Genomic DNA, 22,046 nt, shown 5'->3' with positions numbered 1-22,046 from the left:
CTGTATAAGGAATGAATGAGACGCCCAGAAGCCAACAAGGTCTGCAGCTGGCAGGTCAGAGGTAGAACCAGGAATGGAGCCCAGTTGTGTCTGACCACAAAGCCTGTCTCGGACCCCTACCCATATCTGACGATGTCAGAGTCTGAGACAGAGCGAGCACAGGGAGCCCCTTAGTGGCGTTGTGTTGAGAGGACCAGCCCAGAGTGCCCTCAAGGGGGCTCGCCAGTTTCCAGCAGGGCCTTGAGCCCAATGGTCAGGACCACAAGGTTTCCCTAGTTGACACTCAGGGGTGAGATGGAAAAGGCACCCTTCTTGCCCCAGCGGGTTTGGCTCAGTGGATAGAGCCTCGGCCTGCGGACTGAAAAGTTCTGGGTTCCATTCCGGTCAGGGCACATGCTCGTTGGGGCTCGATCTCCAGTAGGGGGCGTGCAGGAGGCAGCTGATCAATGATTCTCATCATTGATGTTTCTCTCTTTCCCTCTCCCTTCCTCTCTGAAATCAATAAAAAAAATATTTTTAAAAAAGGAAATGCACCCTTCTTCACTCCTCTGTTCTCTTCCCCACCGAAACTGAGGCGCGGGGTGAGAGGCGCTGGGTTTGGGGACGCCCCTCTCTGAGCACCCTCTCCCCAATGAGACTGGCGGGCCGGCCAAGGCGATGGCGGCCCTAGGGTTCCGGGGAGCCTGTTTCCAGCCGGACCACGTCCCTGGGCGCTCCCCGGTGCGCGCCTGCGCGCTCTGCCCGCCGCCGCGCCGGCATTGAGGACCTGCGCTCAGTGCCACCAACGTGTGCCAGCGGCCTTCGCGGCTCCGGGGATGTGTGGCCGCCGGCTCCGTGGCAGCTGCAGGTGCGTGAGGAGGGCGTCAGGAGCCCGGGAGTGAGGTGGAGCGAGCCCCAGGGAGGATCGGGCCTGCCTCCATTCCCCCAAAGTTCTCAGGGACCCAGAACGGGGGCGCCGCGACCTTAGCTCCTTTTCCTTTCCTCTTCCCCGCGCCCCGACCCTGTCTCCCCGGGAGTGGGAATCGCCGAGAGCACGGCCCAGGGAGAATGCTTCTCCGGCGCTGGGACATACGGGTCATGCCACATAAGGCATATTTTCCCTGGCTGCGGCCGGAGCAGTGCTCACCCTTGCTTGCCCTTCCTTTCCTGGTGTGGGATTTTGCAATCTCCGTGCTGGGCGGAACCCCTAGGTACTTGTTGGTTGTGGGCGATTAGGTTGCCCGCAGCGGTTCTCAACCTGTGGGTCGCGACCCCTTTTGGGGGGGGTCGAATGACCCTTTCACAGGGGTCGCCTAAGACCATCGGAAAACACATATAATTACATATTGTTTTTGTGATTAATCACTAATGCTTTGATTATGTTCAATTTGTAACAATGAAATTGGGGGTCACCACAACATGAGGAACTGTATTAAAGGGTCGCGGCATTAGGAAGGTTGAGAACCACTGGATTAGGGCGAGGGCCGGATGTCAGGGTCCCCCGTCCAGTGCAGTTCCCCCGCCCTGGGTTGGAGAGGTGAGGATTCAAGGCCAAAGAGAGTGGCCGGGGGTGTGTGTGCGTGGAGGGGGGGGGGGGGGAGGGGCGGGGCTCAGGGGGAGAGGGAAGTAGGAAGAGGGAAAGGCTGTGGTCAATGTCGCCAGCGATTATGTCCCAAGTGAAAGTTGTCTGAGTTTCTCAGGTGTTTCGTTTCTTTATTCATTGACTTTTGTGAAGTGCTCACTTCGTTTTAAGGGCGTGAGTGAAGGCTTAGAAAACCAACAGGTTTTTGGCCTTGAAGCAACTTTCGGCGTTTTGGAGTTTTGGAGTTCAGTTTTTACAGCCTTATAACGGAGTGTATCATGCTGTGGTCAGGATAGTTTTCAGATCGAACCATTGAGGTTTGCTAGTTTATTGTTTATTTTCAGTTTAACATAGGAAAAACTACATAGTTTGGGGGTTGTTTTTTTTGTTTGTTTTTTACCAAAAGAATTAATTGAGAGCATAGAGAATCAGTTGAAGTAGGATTTGGATCTCTATCAAATTAATATGCACCCCGTATAAGTACGGGGTGGACAGCATTTGGAGTGTTGGGGATTCCTGAGCTGTCACTTATAAATAGGAGATGAGATCACTGCTCGCCACCAATAGTGCTAACAATATAGGGCTCCTAAGTGGTTTCCCATGTGATTTGGAGATCAGTGACAATAGTATCCAGTCTTAGCCTAGTCACTAGTGGTAGATGATAAACCATAGTCTCTATTTGGCACAGGAGCTGTAGGTACTCAATTCTTTTTATAATCAGAGATGGCAGTTTGTGTGTGGGTCTAGTGTAGGATTTTTTTTTCTTTTAAGGACATTTCATAGATACAAAGAGAAGGAGAAATATACAACAGGAATTGAGGCTCCAGGCCAAAATCCTTTGTGTGATCTTTCAGATCCAAGGATATACAATTGCAAGGCTTTGCCTGGCTGGCCAGGCGGTGGGAGGTGGAAAAATATATTTTCTACTCTGTTTTATGAAACAGACACATGTGCATGGTCAATGCATTGAAGTTTTTTGGAGGGAGTTGCATGTAGGGACTCGCTCTTCTCCTGCTAGCTAGCCGTGCTCATACGATACTGCATTCCTGGCTCAGATAACTCCACTCTGAGGACCTTGGCTGAGGCACTTCCCAGGTGTCTCCACCATGACCTTATTGGGAGGGAATGGCCTTGACTGATGCACTTCTCTGCATTTTGACTCAGGACCTTCCACTCCTAGTCCTTCCTTCCTCCCTAGTCTGGCCCACAGGTCCATAAAGAGACAGAAGCCTTTTGTTTGGGCCTCTATAGTAAGATGATTGTGTGCACTGCATCTACCTGGCTCTCACCTAGTGTCGTACCATTTAGTAGACCACTGGGGAGCCAGTAGTACTTCTTTTAGCTTCTCTCCTGCACTGTCACAGTAAGGGACCAAAGGCTTGATCAGTTTGGCTCATTTGTCTTGGTTGACTATGTTAACACCTGATTGATCGACAGGAATTAAATATATTGCCAAGTTCTTGGTAGTTCACTAGATTCGTGACTGACTTTTAATCCTCATAACTGCTGTTGTGTTAGCAATTAGGGATTTGGAGGTTGTTCACCTGAAATTTCTCTAACTCCATCATGAAAATGCATGTTAATAGCACCAGCAGTTGATTGTTACGTACATGGATATTCGGGTATTTTATAAATTAATACTAGTGGCCCGGTACACAAAATTCGTGCGGGCGGGGGTGGGGGGGGTTCCCTCAGCCCAGCCTGCACCCTTTCCAATCAGGGACCCCTTGGGGGATGTCCGACTGCCTGACAGCAGTTGGACATCCCTCTCGCAACCTGGGACCGATGGCTCCTAACCGCTCACCTGCCTGCCTGCCTGATTGCCCTTAACCTCTCTGCCTGCCTGCCTGATCATCCCTAACTGCCCTCCCCTGCCAGCCTGATCTTGCCCCCAAATGCCTCTGCCTGCCTGATCACCCCTAACTGCCCTCCCCTGCCGACCTGATCTTGCCCCCAACTGCCCTCCCCTGCCAGCCTGGTTGCCCCCAACTGCCCTCCCCTGTCGGCCTGATCTCGCCCAGTCTCTGTCTCTCTTTGTTTTTCCCAGCAGTCCTCCAGGCCTCCTTGCCTCCCTCTTCCTCTTTGCTGGCTGGGAGGGGAAGGGGCCAGTGGGGGCCGCTCCACCCTCTGCCCACCCTCCCTTCCATTCAGGCCTCTTCAGGCCCAGTCTGTTTTGTTTCCTCATTCTGAGAGAGGCTCCGAGAGTGAGCTGGGAGGGAGGGAAAGAAAGGGAGAAAGGGCTGTAAGCTGGTGGGCGCTGTGTGTGTCTGTGCGTGTCTGTGCATGTGTGCAGTTGTGAGTGAGTGTGAGTGCCGGCCCTGCCTCCCCCGTCCCCGTCTCCACTGCCACAAGTTCCCATCCACCAGAGCCTGCTGCACGCGCAGCCTGGGGGTTAGGTCGAGCCTCTGGTCGTTGTGGATGTGATGGACTCACCCTTTTTTATATATTAGGATAAGTGGCTTGCAATCAGTTTATTTTATTTTGCATAAATCTCTGTGGGATATTTTATTTGGCCTCTAATTAGATTTTTGACAACTATTTTGGGATTATATTGGCAAACCAGACACTGTTGTCTTCCTTATACTAGTAATCCTGTCTCATCCTATAGGCCAGTGATGGCGAACCTTTTGAGCTTGGCGTGTCAGCATTTTGAGACACCCTAACTTAACTCTGGTGCCCTGTCACATATAGAAATTTTTTGATATTTGCAACCATAGTAAAACAAAGACTTATATTTTTGATATTTATTTTATATATTTAAATGCCATTTAACAAAGAAAAATCAACCAAAAAAATGAGTTTCGCGTGTCACCTCTGACACACATGTCATAGGTTCGCCATCACTGGTATAGGCCTTCATCTTACTTAATAGATAACTTAGTCACTTTGAATAAAGTAATTGATTTGTTGTGGGTTCCTCTGTCTAGTGTTGTGTGAAGAAGTATGCCAGGAACAGCTTTCACAAACTTTTTTACCTCTTCCTACAGAAGTTTCACAAAACAGTATTTATCCTTGCTATATGTTATGCCAGCGATTTTCAACCTTTTTCATCTCATGGTACACATAAACTAATTACTGAAATTCTGCAGCACACCAAAAAATATATTTTTTGTCAATCTTACAAAACAAATAGGTATAATTTTGATTCATTCACACTGGATGATTATTGTTGTGTTGGCTGCTGTCATTTTTTAATTTGACGATCTAAGGGAAAAGAGGTCAGTTCTGACTAGTCAGATATTGCATGTTTTTTAAATTTTTGCAGCACACCAGGCTGCTGTGGCACACCAGTTGAAAATCACCATGTTATACAATCTGATATTTTCTACTCTGTTTTATGAAACAAAAATGCTGATCATGATCCACTGAACTGATTTTACAATCCATTATTGTATACTGACATGCAGTTTGAAAAACACTGTGATAAAGCAACTGTTAGAAGATATTTGCTCAACAAATGAATTATGATTTTTTTCCCTTCTGATTCGGATTGCTGAAGAGAACCACACTGGGTGTGTTTGTGGTTTTGTGGTTAAGGTGTCTTTAAGGTGTCTTCTAGGAGTGGACAGTAAATAGCAAATAGCATATATGTTGATTTGGATAAATCAAGTGACAAAAGAACCCTGAGTTTCTGGTAAACCTGTTATCTCTCTGATCTCAACTAGAAGATACAACATTAGAATGAGAGAGCTAGAACAATTTTTTGTTTTGTTTTGTAAATCTCTGGCTCCCTTATTTAAAGAGAATGCAGTAGTAGAAGAAGGATGAGAAGAAAATTGGCTTTTCTCATTAAAGAAGGGAAGATAGAGTGTAAGATGGTTGTGAAAGTGCCTTTTCTATGTGTCCTACAGAGGTATATTAGAAGAAAAGTTGTATCTTTATATTAACTCTGAAAACAAAATGATCCTTTTATTATATTGCCTAAAAAGTGAATCACAATCAACTTTCAATTACTTTTAACCATAGATAGGTATATATGTAACCAGTTTGTGGACTTCCTTGCCTCTGTACTTGTCTTTTGGGGATTCTATAATGAAGTGGAAAGGATAAATAAAAAGAACTGTAAATTTAATTAGTGTTTTTATATCTTAGTTAGAAACCCTAGAAATGACATTAAGTAGATAAGGATAAAGTTTTAAAATTTGATCAGTTTTGAGCTAAATGATACCTTAACATTTATATCGCTTCAGTTTTTCAACATGTTCAGATGCATCAGGAGGCATTTTTCTGATTTAGAGATAAGGAAGCTGTATTTCCTTCTTCCTGGCACCAAGATCATATGGTGGCAAATCCAAGACTAGAACCCAGGTTTTCTGGGACATTTTCTCCCAGTTGACATGTCTTTTTTTGGTCCAAAGAAGAAGTAATTGAGAGTAAATAGTGTTAATGATGAAATCTAACTTTGACAAATGAAATATTCCATTCTCAAATCATGTCCATAGTATGCTATAATTGAATGCAAATACATCTTATTTTTAGTATTATATTTTCATTCTTACACTTAAATTTTTTAAAGTGATAAAGCAACTAAATATTGACAAATCAGTTTAGTCTCATCTTAATGTATCATTTTAAAAATATATTTTTATTGATTTGAGAGAGGAAGGGAGAAGGAGAGAGAGATAGAAATATCCATGATGAGAGAGAATCATTGATCGGCTGCTTCCTGCATGCCCCACACTGGGGATCGAGCCTGCAACCAGGCATATGCCCTAATCAGGAATCAAACCATGACCTCCTGGTTCATAGGTCAATGTTCAACCACTGAGCCACGCCAGCAGGGCAGTGTATCATCTTAATTAAAAATATAGCTTGAAATTATATTGTTATTTAAATATTTCTTTTAAAGACTCATCACTTTTCTATATGTGTGAAATTAGTTTTATGATTCTAAAGTATTCATCCAAAATAGTTATTTTAAACACAAGAAAAGTCTCCCCCTTATCCTTAATATCTTTAGCCAAAGGACAATTTGTAATTATTTTTTTCATATGAATAAATAATTTTTAAATTAATACATTTTTATTTTTTATTTTTAGACATCTGTGGAGAGTAATAATACTATGGAGCTCATCCGAATGTATCACTGAAGAATATGATGGCTGAAAACAATTTAAAAATGCTAAAAATTGAACAGTGTGTAGTAGCCAACAAGCTACCTAGAAACAGGCCATATATTTGCAATATTTGCTTCAAGCACTTTGAAACACCATCAAAATTAGCTAGGCATTATCTCATTCACACTGGTCAGAAGCCATTTGAATGTGATGTGTGTCATAAAACATTTAGGCAACTAGTTCACCTGGAGAGACATCAACTAACTCATAATCTGCCTTTTAAATGTAGTATTTGTCAACGCCACTTTAAAAATCTGAAGACGTTTGTGAAGCACCAACACCTTCACAATGAAACCTACCAGAATGATGTTAAACAGGTTAGAAGATTGTTGGAGGCCAAGCAAGAAAAGCCAGTGTATGGAATGTATCCTACTTTTACCTCAGAGGAGCGATGGGCCTTACACCCCTCTACTAAGTCTGATCCTACCTACAGCCCTGCAAAGAAAAGGAAGAATATTCACGCATGTACAATCTGCGGCAAGATGTTCCCGTCACAATCAAAACTCGATAGGCATGCACTTATTCATACTGGTCAGAGGCCTTTTAAATGTGTCCTGTGCAGTAAATCTTTCCGACAGTCGACTCATTTAAAGATCCACCAACTCACACATTCAGAAGAAAGACCTTTTCAATGTTGTTTCTGTCAAAAAGGATTTAAGATTCAAAGCAAACTTCTGAAGCATAAACAAATCCATACCAGGAATAAGACTTTTCAGACTCTTTCATTAAAAAAGAATCCAGAGTCATGCCCCCTACCTAATAAATTAAATCCAAAGCAGGATGGTTTTGAAAATGGTGATATAGGTGAATCCGAGGAGAATAATCAACTTGATGTCCATTCTATTTATATTGTTCCTTTTCAGTGTCCAGTGTGTGAAGAATGTTTTGAATCAGAGAAGATTCTCAATGGACACAAGTGTTTTCCTGCCAGAAGTGGCAAAATTCCAAGCAGTTTCAAAAGAAGCCTCAACTATAAAACTATTGTTAAAAAGATCTTGGCCAAGCTTAAACATGTCGGGAGTAAGAAATTAGATAATTTTAGATCTGACAAAAAATCATTTAAAAACGGTTTCTTGAAAAAATGTGATCTTATTTCTGGTGAGCAGAGCCCCGAACAAACCCAGAGAACACTTATGGGTTCTCTTGGCAAACATGGAACATATAAGACAGTTGGCAATAAAAGGAAGAAAACATTGATGTTGCCATCTTCTTGGCAAAAGCACTACCAGAGCCAAAATATGGGGAAAAACTTGAAAGGTATCCTTACAACAGAAAACATGTTAATTATGGAAAATTCAGTGAATAATAAGGACATACCTATCAATGGTTCATCAGGTGAGGAATTTTTTGATAACTGTAAAGTGCTTCAATGTGGTTTTTCAGTTCCAAGCGAAAACATGCATACTGGACATAAGATGTGTCCTTGTGACAAATGTGAGAAAGTATTTCCTTCTGTATCCAAACTACAAAGACACTATTTAATTCATACTGGACAGAGGCCTTTTGGTTGTAATGTTTGTGGGAAATCTTTTAGACAGTCAGCTCACTTAAAAAGACATAAATTAACTCATATTGAAAAGATTCCTTACAGACGATCTCTTTGCCAAGTAGAATTTGACAATTTGAGCAAACTTTTCACTCTTCCGGGTGATAATGGTAACTATAATGCTTCCCAACAATGCCAGACTCCTAGTTTTCAAAAATGTGAGGTCTTGGAGTCAGATCAAATATCAGAAATAAAAGTTAAGGCAGAATCAGAGGATTTCATTCTTGATGCCCACTATAGGAGCAGGCAGCCCTATCTCTCTAATCCCCTTCTGGAATCAGAGCAGAGCCATCATAGTCATTGTAGTTATTCAGGGCATCCTGAGAGGAATGATGGCCTTCTTTACCAATGCAGTGTTTGTTCTAAAAGTTTTAGATCTCCATCTAAACTGGAGAGACACTATCTAATTCATGCAGGACAGAAGCCATTCGAATGCTCAGTTTGTGGCAAAACATTCAGACAGGCCCCTCACTGGAAGAGACATCAACTTACTCATTTTAAGGAACAACCACAGAAAAACTAGTGTTAAATTCGGTTATATAACTGACAGAGCCACTAACTTATGGTCTCTTTGGTGATCTTGTTCTCTAAGCCTGTATAATTTAAAATATATTTTCATCAGAAGGCCTGCATAAGGTAGAATGATTTTACAGGCAGTTGCCTGTCCACAGTAAGGTAAGGTACATAGAAAATTAAAACAATGCTTTAGGAACAGCCATATTTTTAGGGGGAAGAACATGATTTGATGGCATAAAGTAAGCATCTGTCTTATTGTAATACATCTTTGGCTTTATTGAAGTGTTGTAAATCTATGATGCAGTACAAACAATTCAGCCCCATTTGCTTTTTAAAGGAATTATTCCTTGAGACATGCCATCTCCTTTTAGAAATAGTAAAAAATGGAGGCAAAAATTGGTTTTGGGCTGCAGCAAATAGCTCCATGATACTTCATTTATTTTACATTTCACATGAGAGCACAATTTTGTTCACCTGTGGCTCAAATTCCATTGCAAAATTTTTGTTGTTGTAAGTTTAAAAGATAAAAAGGCAATAAAAGCCAAAATGGATGAGAAAATAGCATTATTTTCACTGGTTTTTTCCAAGCTGTTTAGTCTTAGGATTCTGTGGTAGCTTCACCTCCTTTTTCACAGGTGATTATAATCACTTTTTGCCCAATCTGCTGTTGTCTTTCCCAAAATAATTTAAAAGTAGCAGAGAGATTAGGATGCACCTCCATACATTAACATGTTTGTTTATCAGGGATATTGTCCAAGTGCCACAGTCGTTTGCTAACATGTATGCAATGTTATCTTTTCAGAGGAATAAATGTAATATGTCTGTTTGCTTATTCATGAATGACAGCAGTAGTTAATTTTTACATGTCAGTAAAACTTTCTTTTAATACCTCGTTGAGTGATCCTATGATTTAAATCTATTCTGTTTGATCAAAAATCAATGATTTGGTCTAGTTATGGTTTTTATTCATAAGACCCTAATGCAAAATAATGTTATTTTGATCCTTAGTAAATTGTTATTTTAATTATTAAGGTAATTATTCTTGTATAAGAATAAGATGCTTATAGAATTGAGGGTATCATTCTTTTAAACAGTACTGTCATGATTTGGGAAATATTTCATCTTAAACTATAAAAGACTGATAATCACATATTGCCCCTCATACTTATCATTTTTAATAAAATCTTTAAGAATAACATTTCCTAGCAATAAAAAAAAAAACATAACCATTATCTTTCTAAGGTGAAAAGAACAGGTGGTTATTTATTCTAGCACACTTAAATACAGTGACAAGCCCTCTATTGAGAACGAATAAATGAACAATTGTAAGTTTTGAATTTACTCTGTGAATTGTCTGTGTGTGAAAGAGAGGGGTTAGACTTTTTACATGTTTTACAAGTGAATTTTGAGAAACTTGGGCTTAATTTAAAGACACAAAACAGTACAGATAAAATTCCAAATGATGTACAAATGTGCAGGAGGGTCATGTTTTAAAGAATAAGTTCTCTTTGGTTTCCTTAAGGTACGTTCTTCCGGTGCAAGCATGATGGTTTATAGAAGTTGCTTTAGGCAAAACTTCAAGAACACATCTGTAACATTAAAGCAAGTAATAACTAGTTCATACTTTCTAAGAATAAAGAAAGGTTCAAAATGTTTTTTCCCCTTAATATGTCTGAAATCGTGTATTTTTGGATTTTTCTAAGCTGCTAATATAATTTTATTTGAAGTAAATGTCTCATATACTTCTTTCCCAGCCCAAACAGGGAGAGTCCTTAAGAGTGTTGTATGATTATTAGACTTTGTGTGCCTAAGTGATAGTATATATTTTTTGGCCTATGCCTTTTTAAACTGTTTCATATTGAAAGTTGAAATATTGTAAAAAATTTTGTCAAAGATGTACTGTAGTGCTATTTGAAGTACCTGTAACAAAATACTTATTTACCTTTACTATCACTGCAAGCTTCTTGTGGAAACTATATAGGAGTGAAAATAAACTATATACATCCATGAAAAGATTAAACATTCGATATTAAATGATGAGTTGCTGCATGCCAGAGTGGTTAGTGTTATTGAATCAATTACTTTGGTTTTCTGAAAAATAAACTTTATAAATATCTTTAAAGAGAATTAGAAGAATTTTTCCTTTGGATGATTCCAGGCTGTAGCATGATTATTTACAGAAGTAATTTGATTGGCTTAGTTAGTGGAATTATTGTTTCTTGTTTTGTACTGCAATAGGTTTTACAATTTTAGGACAAAATGTGTATGTGTTGAAGAAAAGTAGGTGGTGGTTAAGAGTCTTGAAAAATTCAAATTTCAGAATATTTTAAAAATAAAGTTTCAAATTACACAGTTTGGACTTTTTTTTAAAGGGAAAAATTACATAATGCTGGATCAAGGTACTAATTACCACATACTTTCCTAGGCCCACTCCGATCCACCTTCTATACTGAACTTCCTAACATGGGTATTTAAGCATTTACTTTTTTGTTCATGTTACAATTCATTGATAGCTTCTTATCACGTACAAAAGGATGTGCTAACTCCATTTCATGTCACATGATTTACCTGCCTACCCATTTAGCCTCCTCTTTGGCCTTCCTCTCCAGATTTGTACTAAAGAAATATAGAATTAGTTCCTCCAATGCATAGTGTCCTTGTTATTTTTCCTGCCTCTATCTCATTTACTTAGTATTAATTTAAATTAGATACAGACATACTCTTCAAAGAAGAAATTTAGTTGAGCCAGGTTTTATTCATTTTTCTTCCATGATTATGAGAAAAAACTCAAGTGTTCAAAACTGACTTGTAGAAAACAGATTTCAATGTACATGTTTATGTAAGATAACCAATTAGAATTACAGACATTTTAGCAAGTCTTTGAAGTCTGGTTATCTTGCAAGAATCCTTTGTTAGAAATAACATTTGCAAGGACTGTTTTATGATGCACAATATTTGCTTTTCAGAAGCTTTAGGGAAAGGTAACATTTAATTCCTATCTTGAGATTTCTCCTATTGTCAAAAGGGCTTAGAATTTCAGGTCTAACTGCAAGAATTCTATTAGTACTAAGAGAAGAAAATAAAATTTAAAAGTGGTACTATGATATTAAATGGATATGGAACGTATAATACTTTGCATTTGCATTAGCAAATTTCTATACATTCTTGAAGTTTAAGCTTAAATACTCCTTCCTCTTTTCCATGCCTCCCTGCTTTGGGTCTTATTTTGTTGGTCAATTCATTTTGTTCATTAGATTCCACAAATAAGTGAGATCATGTGATAGGAAGCCTTTCTGATTTTATCCAGCATTTCATCCACTGTGCTCCCACTGCCTTTTGTTCATAATTCTGTTGTCACTGTTGAACAGTGGTTTTCAAACTTTAGTATGCACTGGAATTGGAGGGCTTATTAAAAACAGATTGCTGACCGCATCCTCAGAGTTTCTGATTCAGTGTCGGTTTGGCCTGAGAATTTGCATTTATACAGGTTAGCTGTTGCTGCTGTATTGAGACTACACTTTGAAAACCACTGAACTAAACTACATTCTTCTGGAAAGAAAGGGAATGCATCTTTTTATGTTTTATACACAACAGTTTAAAACACCTTGATATCCTCAAATATATACTGAGTGTACAAAGGATCAAGGTATGGAGCCATTGTTGCAAACTCTTAACATTCTCCTTAAATCTATAACTTCACTTAGAGCCTTTCGTTCACTCTTGGAATGAGTTTGCTTTCTAATAAGATGAGGTCAAAGCCAATTCAGCATGTACTCTCAAAATTTCCTTCCTGTTCATTCTTAGGTATTTACTTAAGAGAAATGAAAATGTATGTTTATAGTAAGATGTATATACACAAATGTTCATAGCAGCTTTATAACAGTCAAGAACTGGAAACAATCCAAATGTTCATCCACAGACGAGTAGGTTAACAAACTGCCATAAACCCGTTTAATAGAATACTACTCAGCAATAAAAAGGAGTAAACTACTAATACGCGCATAGACATGGATGAAGCTCAAAATCATTATGCTGAGTGAAAAAAAAGGCAAAAGGTGCATGCTATATTATTTCATTTATGTAAAATCTATGAAAATAACCACCAATCTATACAACTATAGTGACAGAAAGCAGATCAGTGATTGCCTGAGAATGGGTGGGTTCGAGTGGCAATCGGCATGGATTGCAAAAGGGCACGAGAAAACTTAGGGGCAATACATATGTTTATTACTTCGGTGATGCTTTCACGGATGTATGACTGAAAACGGATCAGATTTTACTCTAAATATGTGCAGTTCATTGTAGTCAACTTAGATATCCATGAGTCTGTTAAAAACAGCTAAAACCGAGACCTTCATTCTCGGTCTGTTTTTCCACTACTGCTTTTTTATAGCTGAAAGAAACATTAAGTCGTCCCACGCCCCGCAATCACACCTAGAGAAACCCTCACCAAACACCGTCTTTACTTGGCGCGCTGCTCACTGAGACCTCAAAATCCGGCCGGCTGGTGTTTTCTCTGAGCTTGCCGCTAGGGGGCGCGTGCGGAGGAGGTCGAAGCCTTGCCTCTCTAGTCACACCCAACGCCTGCAGAGACTTCCGGCTCAGTTCCGTACCGCTTCCGGGGGAATGTTGGTGCTGCTGGACCCGTTCCCCGCGGGACTGTGAAGGCTGAGGATTTCCGGGCCGGAGGTGCTTGCCCTGCGTGCAGCCGCTGCCGCTCCCTGGGGAAGTGCATCGGGCTCACCGTTGCTCGGAGCGGGCCTTTCTTCCCCACTGGAGCGGAGGGCGAGTGCTGCCATGGCGGCTCCAGCTCAGCCCAAGAAAATCGTGGCCCCTACGGTGTCCCAGATCAACGCGGAGTTCGTGACCCAGGTGCGATGGGGCGAGCACGGCGTGTGTGAGGGAGGAGGACGCGCTGGGTGCTGGGGTTGCCGTGGGGAAAGGCCTTCCCGCCCTGCGGAGTCTCCTTCTAGGGAAGACGGGCATGAGCAGAAAGTTACCGTGCGAGCTTCGTAGTCGTAGAGTCTGTCGTAGGAGCGATGGGTCCGCGGGAGAGGGAACACCCTGGTCTCCCTGAGACTGGCAGGAAGGGTCTTAGGGAGGTGATGCTGAGCTGGTGGTTGGGAAAGGCCTGGGCTGTTTCTCGGGCGTAGAGTAACCTGGCTTTTGAATGGAGCGACGAGAAGCCGTGCCGAACAGGCGCATCTGTGTCAGCGCCCTGCGGCCTGCGCGCGTTGATTTGGAACCTGTTGGCTGTGTTGCATTGTGAACCGCGGTTGGCTTTGAATAGGGAAGCACAAGCCTGCAGCCCTCGGAAACGTCCCTAATCCTCATGCGTTGCGCTGTGTGTCGGATAGGAGTGCAGATAGTGCGGTGCAGGGGTTATCGCCCCGCCTGCTTCCTGGCCCCCGTCTCAGCGGGTTTGCCAGGGCAGAAGCCTTGGAGTCGTTTTGAGTCCTCCCTTTCCCTTCACCCCGCAGGGCTACATTGGAAATAAGCTCTTAAATCTGTCTGCTTCGCCACATGTCTCTACCCGAACCCAGGTTGCCATTGATTGCTGCCTGTACCTGGGCATCCTAACCTGCCTTGTCTTTCCTCTTGCTCTCCTCCGCCCATTCTTCATACTGCTGTGGGGGTGATTTTACACAAGTGCAGACCTGGCCATATCACTTACCGTCTTCAGATCTTTAAAGAGTTGTGTCTTTAGGAAAAGAACCGAAATGTTAAGAGTATTGTGTAACCCGGCCTGTGCTTATATTCGTTTTCCTCTCCCTGTCTATCTCTGCTGTGGTCATACTGAGCTGCACTTATTGGAATGTGCCTTGCAGTTTTAACCTCCTGGCCTTTGGTCATTGTTCCCTCTGCTTGGAATCCTCTCCCTCCCACCTCCCTTCCTTTATATGGCTAATTCAGTATAGTTCATCTTCATTACTTTGGAGAGGCGTTTACTGACATTTGAGACTAGATTTGGTCTTCCATTTTTCATATACCTGCATTTTTTGTAGTAAAAGTCGTTTCTTAGTTTCCTTCTTTAATGGAGCTTATATTTTAGAGGCAGGAGCTGGACAAATGAACAGTATAGTTTCAGACAGTGGTAAGTGCTATCAGGAAAATGAAACAAGATGTTGTGACAGGGACTGCGGTGAGGTATGAAAGGCAGGAAAGTCCTCTCTGAGGTGACGTTTGAGCTAAGACCTGAGTGCAAAAAAAAGAGATAGTCTTGGGAAGAGCAGAAAACAGTCCAAGAAATAGCAAGTTAAATGGTCTTACCGTGTGAAGGTAAAGAAAGCCACGATCGCAAACAAGAAGTAAGAGGGAGAATGGTTTGAGATGAGGACAGAGAATGTGTAGGGACCAGATCATATACAGTTTTGGAGGCTGAGGTACAAAGTTTGGATTTTATTCTAAATACAGATTTTAATTGCAATCCAGTGAGTAATTTATCGGAAAGATCACTGTGGCTAATGTGCCACATTAATTAATGGAATGGGGGTAGGAGAGCAAAAGTAGTAATAGGGTTACCGTTTGGTCCAGATAATGATGATCACCTCTACTATTAAAGATTGAAGTAGACTGATATGCTCTGAAACTAGAGGCAGTAGGTTTGTGGAGGGATGGAAGAAGAGACAAACTGAACATAATTTGAACAATTGGGCAAACGATTTGGACATTTACTGTAATGAGGAAGGCTGGGAAAAGAGAAGGTTTAGTGGGGAATGTCAAGATTTCTGTTTTGGCCATGGTAAGTATGAGATGCCTGTAGACATTCCATTGAAAGTGTTGACAAGGCTGTTGAATGTGTGAATCCAGAACATGTTGGCAAGTTCTGGGTTTGAATATTAATTTTGAAGTTATTAATTCAAGATGGTACTTAAAACTGTAGGATTGACTGAGATGTCCTACAGAATGTTGTTTGTAAGCATATACTATGTACCATATCCTGCTGTAGATTGTGAGAACTGAGGCTAGAGACCATGTCTGCTTTACTCCCCTTGCAGTGCCAGCACCTAGCGTTGTATTAGGACACATTGTGTGATGGGTATGTATTTGCTGAAAGAATGAGGGAATGAATTAATGAGTGAACATACTGGCGCATTAAGATGTGATGAGAGGAATGATCATTCTCAGCAGTCTTGGGCCATGATAGCAAACATTAATGCTTACCATTTGGCAGATAACTGTTTTGGGCTCTTAGGCTGCAAAGATTCATCATATGTGATCCTTGTCTTCAGGGAGTTCACAGTCTGTGGATGGAGACTAAGAGACTTAAAGAAGTCATCATAATTCAGTGTGATAAATGCCAGAAGAGTGATGTGAGGGAAGTGCTTTGAGAATAAAATTTAAAATGATTACACTTGTCTAAGGAAAGAATTTTCTCATTGAGAAAGTGCCATTAGAGATGGAGTCTAAAATATTAATAGGAAGGTGGGGAAATAGGTGTTCTCGGTAGAGAGGACGTTAGGTGGTCCTGCTCCTCTGCTTCCTCCCCCCCTAACCCCCAAAACCTGACCAGAGAAGGTGCTTTTAAATTATTAGTGAATGAATGAGATGTAGAGGTTAAAATTTAGTTTTAAGATTAGATATCTAAACTTTGACCTTTTTTATGCCACTATATTTTTACTTATTTTATATCTTTCAAGATTTATTTTTAACAATCTGTGCTGTCATAGCTATACTAAGTGGAGAATTGGAAGAATTCCTATTTTACATGAGACTAGAGAGTGTGGGGAAGGGCAGTATGTTCCTGGAGGTAGAGATGTCTGAGAGGTCACAGGTTAGACCCCAAGGAAAAGGAGAAACTTAGAAAAAAAAGCCATGATAGATGCTTAATAAATGTTTGCTCGATCTTTAATGAAGTAGAGACGTACAGTAAACAGTTTGGATCAGATGATAGGATTTACATATTTATTTGGAAGTCCCTAAATCCAAGAAAACAGATCAGGTTCAGTTCTCTTTTTTAAAAAAATACTTTTTTTATTGATTTCAGAGAGGAAGGGAGAGTGAGAGTGACCTAGAAACATCAGTGATGAGAATCATTGATAAGCTGCCTTCTGTATGCCCCTACTGGGGTTTGAGCTCACAACCCCGGCATGTGCCCTGACTAGGAACTGAACCATGATCTCCTGGTTCATAGGTCGAAGCTCAACCACTGAACCACACAGGCCGGGCTAGATTCAGTTCTTTTAATGGTATGATGTTAGGAAAAGATGGCTGAGTTTTGTGATGCTGATAGAGAGCAGAATGAGGAAGTGAGATACCACAGAATAATCGGGGCTAAAGTGTTTTCTTTTGGGTTGGAAGGTGATAGATAATTTGGAAAGTGTCGTATGAGTGGGGTATGACTGTAATGTTTTTGAGACTTTCTCAGGCTCAATGTTCTCCCTGCTTGGGAGGCCCTTTAAGTGTGTCAACTGTGATAGAAACTTAGCCGTAGTAGCAAAGAAGACATAGGTCCCATCTCTTAAGTGTTCCAATTAAGTGGGCAGGAAAGATAGATAAGCAAGCAAATAATTAATAATACAGAAAGACAAGACTATAATAGAGTTATTTATAAAATGAAGAGAACGAAGACTCAATTGGTCATCGTCAGGTAGGATTGAAGAAGGCCTCATAGAAGAGGTAACATTTCAGATTTTATGTCATTCATCCATTCATCAGCTATAATTTGAGTGCCTCCAGCATAGAACCGTTTTAGAAATATACTGAATCTTTGTCATTGCCAAAGTTTTCTATTTTTTGAAGAGATTGTAGCTTAGGTTCTTTTTTTAAAAAAACAACAACACAACAGTATCTCAGTAAGACCATGTTGTTTCTTATTATACAATTCATCTAAGTAACTGGATACATTGTAAATATATTAAAATTCACAATTTCTAGGTAAAACCTCATATGCTGAAATATAACCTACCAACTCTTTTTTGTGGTTGTTTTTTGTTTTTTAACCTACCAACTCTTATTCTCTATAATAACCCACTGATAGACTACAATTTTTTTAAGGTTTTGTTTAGGTGTGGATGGGTTTGTACTAATAATTTAAAGGTTTATTTTATAAATTAATATTCCCAAAGATTTTGATTCTGGTTTTTGATTCTGGTTTTCAGTACTGGTTCAACTGTTAACTCATTGTACTATTGGGCAGCTCACTTAATCTTTCTAGACCTGGCTGAAGATGCTTGACTAAGGTTGTTCACTTTGCTCTGTTGTTTCTCTATGGGTGGTTAAAAAGTATGTTATGTTTTTTTAAATCACAGTGGTAGGTTGCAGTGCAGGGCATTAATGGCATTTAGTGGTTTGTGGCAAAGGCTGTGAACTGGCCTGCAAGCACATATAGACCCTTAGAAGGCAGAATTACTCTGCCCCGCAGTGTCAGTAGTGCCCTGTTAAGAAACAGCTTGTCAGTGAGAGATCTCAGTGTCAGTCTATGGTATCAGTCTGACTTACTGTTTACTTTTGCAGTTGGCATGTAAATACTGGGCTCCCCATATCAAGAAAAAATCACCTTTTGATATAAAGGTAAGCATTTTGAGTTTGCAACATACTTTTAAAAGTTAAAACTATAGTTTTCTAATTATCAAACTAATATTCATATTAGAAAATTTGGAAAATATGGAAGGCACACATAAAGAAAATAAAAATTACTACTCAGCGATAACCTCTACTATCATTTTGTTGAATTTTCTTTAAGCTTTAAAAAAATATATGTGGATTTTCCTGTTTAAGATGCATAGATTGTTTTAAATTTATCATTATTATAAATGACAATGTAATGAAAATCTTTGTAAAAATGCAGAAATTTTCCTACAACTTTTTGCCAGTTTATTTAGACTAGAATCTATTGTTTTTTATTTTTAGGTTGGTGAACTGAGATAAAGATCGTTAATAATGGTGGAGGAAGTGGGAGTTTAATGTAGAAGGTAGATGACTAAAGACCAGTAATTGTCAATAAGGAAAGGAATGGACTTAATGAAAGGAAAAAATTCTTAAATGTAGAATTAGCTCTCATTGAAATAGGTTCTTAAAGAGAGGTCTTTAAATGAAATAGGGCTGACCTTTTACATGCCGTTTAACATGTAATGAAGACTTGGTTTTAGGCTTTGCCATTATAAGTTGAATTGTGTTGTTTAAGGTACCCTTAGTCCAACTTAACCCAAAATTTCTGACATTATTTAAGCTTAAATATTTTAAATATATTTTGTTTTGTCATCAACCCCATTTTATTCATTAGTAAGATATTAATATACATGGCATATATTAGTTATTCTTAATTATCAAGAAGGTTGCTTTCTCTTATTATATGCTGTTTGTATACATGTTTGTGTTTCTATATGTTGGGTATGGGGGTTCCTAGGAACATTTTTTATTAATAACAAAAACATCTTGATGACACTACTAGATTGAGTTTAACCTAATTATATTTAGGTTGTTGGGGTTTTTCTTAGAAATTAAATTTATATCCAGATTGTTTTAGTTAACACAAGTAATAATTCCAGATGAACTTACATATGCCTATTTAGAAGAACTTTATTACAGGTTGGTATTTAAGGAAGATTATGCCCTTCACTTTATTATATGATTTGAATTTTGATAAAAAGAAAAGCAATAACAGAAAATCTCATATAAATTGAATAAGACTTGCTTGCCTCATTGTCTCCCTCCACCACCCACATTTATTTAACAAATATACTCTGAGCAGTTAAAAGACATTACAGTTACCATAAAATAATATATTATACCATGTTAAAGCACTTCATAATTTTACAGTAGGAAGTAAAAAAAAAATTTAAAAATATTTTTGATTTCAGAGAGGAAGGGAGAGGGAGAGAGAGATAGAAACATCAGTGATGAGAGAGAATCACTGATTGGCTGCCCCTCTCATGCCCCCCACTGAGGATCAAGCCCGCAACCTGGGTATGTGCCCCTGACTGGAATCAAATCTGGGACCCTTAAGTCTGCAGGCCGATGCTCTATCCACTGAGCCAAACCAGCCAAGAAATTCCAGTAGGAATTTTTTTTTTTCAGTTATCACTAGTGCTACTATTACTTCTACTGATAACTATTAAAGGTTCACCATGTGCCAGGACTTGTACTAAATTCCTTGCATGTGTTGTCTTATTTACAGCAACCCCATGGGGTACTTTGTATTATATCTTTTTTGTGTCCTAGCCATCAGCAGTGGAGATGGGTGGTTTGAACCAGGCTTCCAACTCCAGAGCCTAAATTCTTAAGTATTACACTATTCTGCCTACCCTAACCTAAAAAAATAGAAATTCTGAGGCTTTATCATTATGTATTTGAAAAACTGTGTAACAAATAGCATTTGCTTCCATTATATCTTTACATTTTTAATTTTCTTTCTTTCTGACTTTTGAAACACAGTTTACATTAGACTGAGACTTTTAATATTTATGCACTTTAAAATTAAGTTTTAAAAAAGATCCTGATCTTATAAACTTCTATTTTCCCTAGAAATAATACAAATAAATTGTTTTTAAATTAAATTTATTGGGGTGACATTTGTTAATAATAAGGTTATATAACTTTCAAGTGTATATTTCTGTAATATATGATGTATATATTGCATTGTGTGTCCATCACCCAAAGTCATATCTTCTTCTGTCACCATATATTTGACCCACTTTACATTTTACTACCACCCCCTATCCTGTGTTAACCACCATACTGTGTTGTCTGTGTCTATGAGGTTTTTGTTTGTTTGTATTCTTTGTTCATTTGTTGCTTTCTGTTTTATATCCCACATATGAGTGAAATCATGGTTTTTGTCTTTTTCTGACTGACTTATTTGGCTTACCATGATATTCTCGAAATCCATCCATGTTGTCATAAATGGAAGTATTTCATCTTTCTTATCGAAGAGTAGTATTTACATATATATGTATGTATCGCTTTTTTTTTTTTTAAATCCTCACCCAGGATATGTTTTTATTGATTTTAGGAAGGGCGAGAGAGAGAACCATCAATGTGAGAGGGAAACATTGATCTGTTTCCTTCCATACACGCCCAACTGGGAATTGAACTTGCAACTTTGGTATGTGTCCTGATCAGGAATCGAACCCACAACCTTTTTGGTATATGGAACAATGCTCCAACCAATTGAGCCATCCAGCCAGGGCCGTACCACATTTTTTTGTTTTGTTTTTTGTTTTTGTTAATCCTCACCTGAGGATATTTTTTCATTGATTTTTAGAGAGAGTGGAAGGGGGGGTGGCAACAGAGAGAGAGAGAAACATTGATGTGAGAAAGACACATCAATTGGTTGCCTCCTACACGTGCCCCAACTGGGCCAGGAATCAAACCTGCGCCCTAGTACCTGCCCTTGACTGGGAATCAGACCCTTGATACTTCAGTGTGGAGCCAACACTCTAACCACTGAGAAACATGGGCCGAATCACATTTTTAATCCAATCACCCATCAAAGGACACTTAAGTTTGAACACGTAATTGTAATGATTCTTTCTAGGGCTCTTTTTATTATTTATGTTTTCCTACTATTTTGCTTTCTGTTATTACATTTTGAAGAAAGTGATGGGATTATGAAAAATTTCTTAAGTATTATTTCAATGGCAATAATATTTTATGGCTTTTCTAAACCAAAATATTTTGTGTAATTCTCAGTAATTGAAAACTATTTAGGGTCTGAAAAAATGTTGTTTGGTATAGTAAACATTTTTTATATTTTTAATAACAGGTCATTGAAGATATATATGAAAAAGAGATTGTCAAATCAAGGTAGGAATGAGTTTAATTTTCATATATAGGGATTAGATGGGACTAACTTGGATCTTACCCTAACTTCTTAACTGAATGTGATCATAATTAGAATTTTCTTTTCTTTTTTTGATTTGGTCATCAGGGAAATGGTGGCTAGAAAACTTTAATCTAGCTGCTTAAGAGTCATAAGGGTTTATTTTGTTTTTGAAGGAATGTGAGGGAGAGTAAATATGAAAATTATTTATTTCAATTCAACTAGTACTAACTTTCTTATTTTCTGATTAATCTTTTAAACATTTATTTAAAAATTTTAAAAGTAAAATGTACATAATAGTTAAATATAAAATAATAAAATATGTATTTTATATATAATAAAATTTTTTGAGCAATATACAGAAGGGGGTAAATATAAATAAATGTTTGTTCCTATCCCTTAACCTTCAGTTTATTTGTCTGTATATATGTTCCAGTCTACTTCCACTCCAGATTTTTCTTAAACAAGAAAAAATTTATATTCTACATACCATTCAGCATCATGCCAAAAAGAACCAACACCAAAAACAATGTATCTTGGGTA

General features: G+C 39.2%; 2 protein-coding genes across 9 annotated transcripts in view; both read left to right on the top strand.

The window, feature by feature from the left end:
• The first annotated feature begins 717 nt into the window (after nt 1-717).
• On the top strand, nt 718-13,269 carry ZNF770 (zinc finger protein 770). 3 transcript variants are annotated; one of them, XM_023752899.1, is made up of 3 exons: nt 718-847; nt 6,601-8,013; nt 13,134-13,269. In XM_023752899.1, the coding sequence occupies exons 2-3, from the start codon at nt 6,657-6,659 to the stop codon at nt 13,223-13,225; spliced, it is 1,449 nt and encodes a 482-aa protein (XP_023608667.1). In that variant the 5' UTR covers nt 718-847; nt 6,601-6,656; the 3' UTR covers nt 13,226-13,269. The 3 variants fall into 3 exon arrangements, with proteins under 3 accessions (XP_023608667.1, XP_023608668.1, XP_006087555.1); XM_023752900.1 differs by lacking the exon at nt 13,134-13,269 and adding an exon at nt 10,263-11,090; XM_006087493.3 differs by lacking the exon at nt 13,134-13,269 and having other exon boundaries at nt 6,601-11,090.
• A 58-nt stretch (nt 13,270-13,327) lies between these two features.
• AQR (aquarius intron-binding spliceosomal factor) overlaps nt 13,328-22,046 on the top strand; it is an 87,577-nt gene continuing 78,858 nt past the window's right edge. For 2 of the 6 annotated variants that reach the window (XM_023752895.1, XM_023752898.1), the window contains exons 1-3: nt 13,335-13,612; nt 18,197-18,253; nt 21,447-21,487. In XM_023752895.1, the coding sequence (XP_023608663.1) occupies nt 13,538-13,612; nt 18,197-18,253; nt 21,447-21,487 (173 nt within the window). In that variant the 5' untranslated portion in view covers nt 13,335-13,537. Of the gene's footprint in view, nt 13,613-18,196; nt 18,254-21,446; nt 21,488-22,046 lie in introns of all 6 variants that reach the window. The other 4 variants (XR_002828932.1, XM_023752896.1, XM_006087492.3 and 1 more) reach the window with 4 other exon arrangements.

The sequence above is a fragment of the Myotis lucifugus genome, unplaced genomic scaffold, assembly GCF_000147115.1.
Source record: "Myotis lucifugus unplaced genomic scaffold, Myoluc2.0 scaffold_38, whole genome shotgun sequence".
Classification (NCBI taxonomy): Eukaryota; Metazoa; Chordata; class Mammalia; order Chiroptera; family Vespertilionidae; genus Myotis; species Myotis lucifugus.
The sequence above is the reverse complement of the archived record's forward strand: the minus strand, read 5'-3'. Positions and strand labels throughout refer to the sequence as shown.

Bases quoted from the DNA above. Each gene is read 5' to 3' on its own strand.
- ZNF770 (XM_006087493.3), top strand. From the start codon at position 6,657: ATGATGGCTGAAAACAATTTAAAAATGCTAAAAATTGAACAGTGTGTA.